The sequence below is a fragment of the Pseudophryne corroboree genome, unplaced genomic scaffold, assembly GCF_028390025.1.
Source record: "Pseudophryne corroboree isolate aPseCor3 unplaced genomic scaffold, aPseCor3.hap2 scaffold_749, whole genome shotgun sequence".
Lineage (NCBI taxonomy): Eukaryota > Metazoa > Chordata > Amphibia > Anura > Myobatrachidae > Pseudophryne > Pseudophryne corroboree.
In genome coordinates this window covers 188,041-196,933 of record NW_026970329.1, presented here as the reverse complement: position 1 = coordinate 196,933, position 8,893 = coordinate 188,041, and the positions used below count along the sequence as shown (strand labels likewise).

At 60.7% G+C, this 8,893-nt stretch overlaps 1 protein-coding gene across 1 annotated transcript in view; it reads right to left on the bottom strand.

The window, feature by feature from the left end:
• Positions 1 to 5,080: 5,080 nt before the first annotated feature.
• Positions 5,081 to 8,893, bottom strand: part of LOC135040595 (transcription factor E2F4-like) — a 101,825-nt gene continuing 98,012 nt past the window's right edge. Inside the window, 3 exon segments of the mRNA XM_063954837.1 lie at positions 5,081 to 5,473; positions 5,551 to 5,595; positions 5,679 to 5,726. Coding sequence (XP_063810907.1) covers positions 5,361 to 5,473; positions 5,551 to 5,595; positions 5,679 to 5,726 — 206 coding nt within the window. The 3' untranslated portion in view covers positions 5,081 to 5,360.

The following is an 8,893-nucleotide window of genomic DNA, read 5'->3' as shown; positions in this document are numbered from 1 at the left end:
GTCTCCACACACACACAGTCACAGCCAGGCATACCTCCCACTGTCCTGCCCCGCACTGATGTCTCCACACAGTCACAGCCAGGCATACCTCCCGCTGTCCTGCCCCGCACTGATGTCTCCACGCGCACAGTCACAGCCAGGCATACCTCCCGCTGTCCTGCCCCGCACTGATGTCTCCACACACAGTCACAGCCAGGCATACCTCCCGCTGTCCTGCCCCGCACTGATGTCTTCACACACACAGTCACAGCCAGGCATACCTCCCGCTGTCCTGCCCCGCACTGATGCCTCCAAGCACACAGTCACAGCCAGGCATACCTCCCGCTGTCCTGCCCCGCACTGATGTCTCCACACACAGTCACAGCCAGGCATACCTCCCGCTGTCCTGCCCCGCACTGATGCCTCCACGCGCACAGTCACAGCCAGGCATACCTCCCGCTGTCCTGCCCCGCACTGATGCCTCCAAGCACACAGTCACAGCCAGGCATACCTCCCGCTGTCCTGCCCCGCACTGATGCCTCCACGCGCACAGTCACAGCCAGGCATACCTCCCGCTGTCCTGCCCCGCACTGATGTCTCCACACACACACAGTCACAGCCAGGCATACCTCCCGCTGTCCTGCCCCGCACTGATGCCTCCACACACACAGTCACAGCCAGGCATACCTCCCGCTGTCCTGCCCTGCACGGATGCCTCCACACACACAGTCACAGCCAGGCATACCTCCCGCTGTCCTGCCCCGCACTGATGTCTCCACACGCACAGTCACAGCCAGGCATACCTCCCGCTGTCCTGCCCCGCATTGATGCCTCCACACGCACAGTCACAGCCAGGCATACCTCCCACTGTCCTGCCCCGCACTGATGTCTCCACACACACAGTCACAGCCAGGCATACCTCCCACTGTCCTGCCCCGCACTGATGTCTCCAAGCACAGTCACAGCCAGGCATAGCTCCCACTGTCCTGCCCCGCACTGATGTCTCCACGCGCACAGTCACAGCCAGGCATACCTCCCGCTGTCCTGCCCCGCACTGATGCCTCCACGCGCACAGTCACAGCCAGGCATACCTCCCGCTGTCCTGCCCCGCACTGATGTCTCCACGCGCACAGTCACAGCCAGGCATACCTCCCACTGTCCTGCCCCGCACTGATGTCTCCACGCACAGTCACAGCCAGGCATACCTCCCACTGTCCTGCCCCGCACTGATGTCTCCACGCGCACAGTCACAGCCAGGCATACCTCCCACTGTCCTGCCCCGCACTGATGCCTCCAAGCACACAGTCACAGCCAGGCATACCTCCCGCTGTCCTGCCCCGCACTGATGTCTCCACACACAGTCACAGCCAGGCATACCTCCCGCTGTCCTGCCCCGCACTGATGCCTCCACGCGCACAGTCACAGCCAGGCATACCTCCCGCTGTCCTGCCCCGCACTGATGTCTCCACGCGCAGTCACAGCCAGGCATACCTCCCACTGTCCTGCCCCGCACTGATGTCTCCACGCGCACAGTCACAGCCAGGCATACCTCCCACTGTCCTGCCCCGCACTGATGCCTCCAAGCACACAGTCACAGCCAGGCATACCTCCCGCTGTCCTGCCCCGCACTGATGTCTCCACACACAGTCACAGCCAGGCATACCTCCCGCTGTCCTGCCCCGCGCACTGATGTCTCCACACACACAGTCACAGCCAGGCATACCTCCCACTGTCCTGCCCCGCACTGATGCCTCCAAGCGCATAGTCACAGCCAGGCATACCTCCCACCGTCCTGCCCCACACTGATGCCTCCAAGCACACAGCCAGGCATACCTCCCGCTGTCCTGCCCCGCACTGATGCCTCCACACACACAGTCACAGCCAGGCATACCTCCCACTGTCCTGCCCTGCACTGATGTCTCCACGCGCACAGTCACAGCTCAGGCATACCTCCCACTGTCCTGCCCCGCACTGATGCCTCCAAGCGCATAGTCACAGCCAGACATACCTCCCACCGTCCTGCCCCGCACTGATGCCTCCAAGCACACAGCCAGGCATACCTCCCGCTGTCCTGCCCCGCACTGATGTCTCCACGCGCACAGTCACAGCCAGGCATACATCCCACTGACCTGCCTCCACGCACAGTCACAGCCAGGCATACCTGCCACTGTCCTGCCCCGCACTGATGTCTCCACACACACAGTCACAGCCAGGCATACCTCCCACTGTCCTGCCCCGCACTGATGTCTCCACACACACAGTCACAGCCAGGCATACCTCCCGCTGTCCTGCCCCGCACTGATGTCTCCACACACACAGTCACAGCCAGGCATACCTCCCACTGTCCTGCCCCGCACTGATGTCTCCACGCGCAGTCACAGCCAGGCATACCTCCCGCTGTCCTGCCCCGCACTGATGTCTCCACACACACAGTCACAGCCAGGCATACCTCCCACTGTCCTGCCCCGCACTGATGTCTCCACGCGCACAGTCACAGCCAGGCATACCTCCCGCTGTCCTGCCCCGCACTGATGTCTCCACACACACAGTCACAGCCAGGCATACCTCCCACTGTCCTGCCCCGCACTAATGTCTATACACACACACACACAGTCACAGCCAGGCATACCTCCCACTGTCCTGCCCCGCACTGATGTCTCCACGCGCACAGTCACAGCCAGGCATACCTCCCACTGTCCTGCCCCGCACTGATGTCTCCACGCGCACAGTCACAGCCAGGCATACCTCCCACTGTCCTGCCCCGCACTGATGTCTCCACGCGCAGTCACAGCCAGGCATACCTCCCGCTGTCCTGCCCCGCACTGATGTCTCCACACACACAGTCACAGCCAGGCATACCTCCCGCTGTCCTGCCCCGCACTGATGTCTCCACGCGCACAGTCACAGCCAGGCATACCTCCCGCTGTCCTGCCCCGCATTGATGTCTCCACGCGCACAGTCACAGCCAGGCATACCTCCCACTGTCCTGCCCCGCATTGATGTCTCCACACACACAGTCACAGCCAGGCATACCTCCCGCTGTCCTGCCCTGATGTCTCCACACACACACAGTCACAGCCAGGCATACCTCCCGCTGTCCTGCCCCGCATTGATGTCTCCACGCGCACAGTCACAGCCAGGCATACCTCCCACTGTCCTGCCCCGCACTGATGCCTCCACGCGCAGTCACAGCCAGGCATACCTCCCGCTGTCCTGCCCCGCACTGATGTCTCCACACACACAGTCACAGCCAGGCATACCTCCCGCTGTCCTGCCCCGCACTGATGTCTCCACACACACACAGTCACAGCCAGGCATACCTCCCACTGTCCTGCCCCACACTGATGTCTCCACGCGCACAGTCACAGCCAGGCATACCTCCCGCTGTCCTGCCCCGCATTGATGTCTCCACGCGCACAGTCACAGCCAGGCATACCTCCCGCTGTCCTGCCCTGATGTCTCCACACACACACAGTCACAGCCAGGCATACCTCCCGCTGTCCTGCCCCGCATTGATGTCTCCACGCGCACAGTCACAGCCAGGCATACCTCCCGCTGTCCTGCCCCGCACTGATGTCTCCACGCGCACAGTCACAGCCAGGCATACCTCCCGCTGTCCTGCCCCGCACTGATGTCTCCACACACAGTCACAGCCAGGCATACCTCCCACTGTCCTGCCCCGCACTGATGTCTCCACACACACAGTCACAGCCAGGCATACCTCCCACTGTCCTGCCCCGCACTGATGTCTCCACACACACAGTCACAGCCAGGCATACCTCCCACTGTCCTGCCCCGCACTGATGTCTCCACACACACAGTCACAGCCAGGCATACCTCCCACTGTCCTGCCCCGCACTGATGCCTCCAAGCGCATAGTCACAGCCAGGCATACCTCCCACTGTCCTGCCCCGCACTGATGTCTCCACGCGCAGTCACAGCCAGGCATACCTCCCGCTGTCCTGCCCCGCACTGATGTCTCCACGCGCACAGTCACAGCCAGGCATACCTCCCGCTGTCCTGCCCCGCATTGATGTCTCCACGCGCACAGTCACAGCCAGGCATACCTCCCACTGTCCTGCCCCGCATTGATGTCTCCACACACACAGTCACAGCCAGGCATACCTCCCGCTGTCCTGCCCTGATGTCTCCACACACACACAGTCACAGCCAGGCATACCTCCCGCTGTCCTGCCCCGCATTGATGTCTCCACGCGCACAGTCACAGCCAGGCATACCTCCCACTGTCCTGCCCCGCACTGATGTCTCCACACACACAGTCACAGCCAGGCATACCTCCCGCTGTCCTGCCCCGCACTGATGTCTCCACGCACAGTCACAGCCAGGCATACCTCCCGCTGTCCTGCCCCACACTGATGTCTCCACACACACAGTCACAGCCAGGCATACCTCCCACTGTCCTGCCCCGCACTGATGTCTCCACACACACAGTCACAGCCAGGCATACCTCCCGCTGTCCTGCCCCGCACTAATGTCTATACACACACACACACACACACACACACACAGCCAGGCATACCTCCCACTGTCCTGCCCCGCACTGATGTCTCCACGCGCACAGTCACAGCCAGGCATAGCTCCCGCTGTCCTGCCCCGCACTGATGTCTCCAAGCACAGTCACAGCCAGGCATACCTCCCGCTGTCCTGCAATGATGTCACCATGCACCGGCATAGCCAGGCATATCTCCTACGGTCCAGCAATGATGTGGGATCTATAGTCCTTTCTGTTCAGTGCTGCAGTTTTGTGTCTTCTCACAAGGACACACCGATGGGGGAGGGGAAAGAGTCACACAACCCTCTGTCTGCTGAGAGCATTTAGCACAACAGGGCTGCCTTGTATTTCATTAGAAGAACGTAGGAAAGATTGTGCCATGTAATGATGTGTCTGATCAGTGGGGTGCCCGGTAGGTGGGCGAGTGTCACCCCATCGTCAGTCGCTGTCTATAAATGTACGGGGCCAGAGGTGAACCCTTCCGGGCAGCATATTCACTATAGGTTACACAGGAACTGCAGCAGCTGCGTAGAGTGCTACTGACAAAATACTGATTTATTTTATAAAAACAGGACAGAAGCGAGAGCAGACAGGTAGAAAAATAACTTTATATCCACATATTTATCTCTGGGAGTCTGGCCAGTGACAGCCCAATATGGCGGTGGAGGATCCAAGTGTCCAGCGTGCACCATCTAAGTCTCATTGCAGTCACTGCTGGATCATGGCGTCACACATGGGATGGAAAGGATCAGGACTGTCGTCTCATCACACATATGTGCCGCAAACAGCACTGTACCCAACTCACATCCAAATATAGAGAACCATTGCCGTCCATATCTACAGTAAGGCACAAAGCCAAGTTCTGATATCAAAGGTTAATGGGGACATCAAACAGGTCACAGACTCCTTCACTTTCATCCAAATTGTAGACATAGTCATGGTCACCAGGAGGCGGAGAGAGTCTGAGCAGCGGAGCAAACACTGGGGGAAGGAGACGGAGGAGACCATGTAAGAGGAGAACCAGCCAAGCACACTCATCACTAGAAGTAACAGCTCACCTTCAGAGGACATCAGCTCTGCCAGCAGGTCGGACGCCAGGCATTCTGGAACACAGGGGAAATGCCATGTAACAGGGCTGGAGGCACGGTCCATGCAATGCCATGTATAGTGCAGCTCAATAACTCACCTTTCGTCGGGTCAAATAGTTCAGAGAGATCGGCTGGTAAGTCCAATACTGGAAGACAAGGAAACAAATACAGGCCGTCTCACTGGAGAACACTGCAAGCGCGGGGCGCACAGGGGGCAAGTTGGAGCTCAGGCATTTTAAGAAAAACATAACAATGATTGAAAGCTAAACGGGAAACCAGACTTGTCAGTTACTTGGCTAATACGGCCCAGACCAGGATGAGCGGAACAGGACAAAAACATTGCTACATTGTAAACACCACCACCGCGACACAGGACACCTGGAGGGTGGGCGTCTTGTGTCCTCCAATGGATTAAAGGCAAGTACAATAATCCTATTTTTTCTACCATCTATTGGGTGACCACTCGAACAATGTGAGATAACGTAAGGGAAGGGGTGCTCTGAAACTGCAAAATAGAGACTCTCCTGAGCGCCAGAGCACCCCCTGCATCGCGCATCAGAATGCTCCCCCACCCCATGAGCCAGAGCACCCCCTGCATCGCGCATCAGAGTGCTCCCCCACCCCATGAACCAGAGCACCCCCTGCATCGCGCAGCAGAGTGCTCCCCCACCCCATGAGCCAGAGCACCCCTGCATCGCGCATCAGAGTGCTCCCCCACCCCATGAACCAGAGCACCCCCTGCATCGCACATCAGAGTGCTCCCCCTCCCCATGAACCAGAGCACCCCCTGCATCGCGCATCAGAGTGCTCCCCCACCCCATGAACCAGAGCACCCCCTGCATTGCGCATCAGAGTGCTCCCCCACCCCATGAGCCAGAGCACCCCCTGCATCGTGCAGCGGAGTGCTCCCCCACCCCATGAACCAGAGCACCCCCTGCATCGCGCATCAGAATGCTCCCCCACCCCATGAGCCAGAGCACCCCCTGCATCGCGCATCAGAGTGCTCCCCCACCCCATGAACCAGAGCACGCCCTGCATCGCGCAGCAGAGTGCTCCCCCACCCCATGAGCCAGAGCACCCCTGCATCGCGCATCAGAGTGCTCCCCCACCCCATGAGCCAGAGCACCCCCTGCATCGCGCATCAGAGTGCTCCCCCACCCCATGAGCCAGAGCACCCCCTGCATCGCGCATCAGAGTGCTCCCCCACCCCATGAACCAGAGCACCCCCTGCATCGCGCATCAGCGTGCTCCCCCACCCCATGAGCCAGAGCACCCCCTGCATCGCGCAGCAGAGTGCTCCCCCACCCCATGAGCCAGAGCACCCCCTGCATCGCGCAGCAGAGTGCTCCCCCACCCCATGAGCCAGAGCACCCCATGCATCGCGCATCAGAGTGCTCCCCCACCCCATGAGCAAGAGCACCCCCTGCATCGCGCATCAGAGTGCTCCCCCACCCCATGAGCCAGAGCACCCCCTGCATCGCGCATCAGAGTGCTCACCCCCATGAGCCAGAGCACCCCCTGCATCGCGCATCAGAGTGCTCACCACCCCATGAGCCAGAGCACCCTCTGCATCACACATCAGAGTGCTCCCCCTCCCCATAAACCAGAGCTGCCCCCTGCATCGCGCATCAGAGTGCTCCCCCACCCCATGAACCAGAGCACCCCCTGCATCGCGCATCAGTGCTCCCCCACCCCATGAACCAGAGCACCCCCTGCATCGCGCAGCAGAGTGCTCCCCCACCCCATGAACCAGAGCACCCCCTGCATCGCGCATCAGAGTGCTCCCCCTCCCCATGAGCCAGAGCACCCCCTGCATCGCGCATCAGCGTGCTCCCCCACCCCATGAGCCAGAGCACCCCCTGCATCGCGCAGAGTGCACCCCCTCCCCATGAGCCAGAGCACCCCCTGCATCGCGCAGCAGAGTGCTCCCCACCCCATGAGCCACAGCACCCCCTGCATCGCACATCAGAGTGCTCCCCCACCCCATGAGCCAGAGCACCCCATGCATCGCGCATCAGAGTGCTCCCCCACCCCATGAGCAAGAGCACCCCCTGCATCGCGCATCAGAGTGCTCCCCCACCCCATGAGCCAGAGCACCCCCTGCATCGCGCATCAGTCCTCCCCCACCCAATGAGCCAGAGCACCACCTGCATCGCGCATCAGAGTGCTCAACCCCATGAGCCAGAGCACCCCCTGCATCGCGCATCAGAGTGCTCACCCCCATGAGCCAGAGCACCCCCTGCATCGCGCATCAGAGTGCTCCCCATGAGCCAGAGCACCCCCTGCATCACACATCAGAGTGCTCCCCCTCCCCATAAACCAGAGCTGCCCCCTGCATCGCGCATCAGAGTGCTCCCCCACCCCATGAACCAGAGCACCCCCTGCATCGCGCATCAGAGTGCTCCTCCACCCCATGAACCAGAGCACCCCCTGCATCGCGCATCAGAGTGCTCCCCCACCCCATGAACCAGAGCACCCCCTGCATCGCGCATCAGAGTGCTCCCCCTCCCCATGAGCCAGAGCACCCCCTGCATCACACATCAGAGTGCTCCCCCTCCCCATAAACCAGAGCTGCCCCCTAACCATGAATCATAGCGCTCCCCCAGGTACAGCCCGGTCTGCCCCTCCGGCTCCCCCCCTCCACACACTGTTTAGGCTCCTCCCCAGCAGCTGCTCTTCCTGGTTGTAACCCAGTTCTCTTTTCCTTGGTCTGTCCTGTCTCCTAGCTGTGAGAGGGGTGGTTTTCAGTATGCCGGCTGTCGGGATCCCAGCGCACAGTATACCGGTGCCGGAATCCCGACAGCCGGCATACCGACACTTATTCTCCCTCGTGGGGGTCCACGACCCCCCGGAGGGAGAATAAAATAGCGTAGCGCACCACCGTGCCCACAGAGTGGGGAGCGCAGCGAGCCCGCAAGGGGCTCATTTGCGCTCGCCACACTGTCGGTAAGCCGGCGGTCGGGCTCCCAGCGCCGGTATGCTGGTCGCCGGGAGCCAGACCGCCGGCCTACCATACTACACCCCTGTGAGAGCCACACCGCGGTTCTGCATTTAGGAGATGGGACTGACCTTAGGGAATTCTATCCTTAACACCTTTAAATTAAAATTCATTAGTACTATACACATATCCCAAGAATCCTTCCTCACAGTAAACAGCAGCTCAGAGGCCGATACCAAGAATGCAAATGCCGCAGATACCTGGATTTGTACAACCATGCTGCATCCGTCGCAGATCCATCCATTATCCGCACAGCATGGCCGCTGGTAGCTGCACCCTCAAACATGCCCCCCAGACGCTCGCAACATGCCTGCA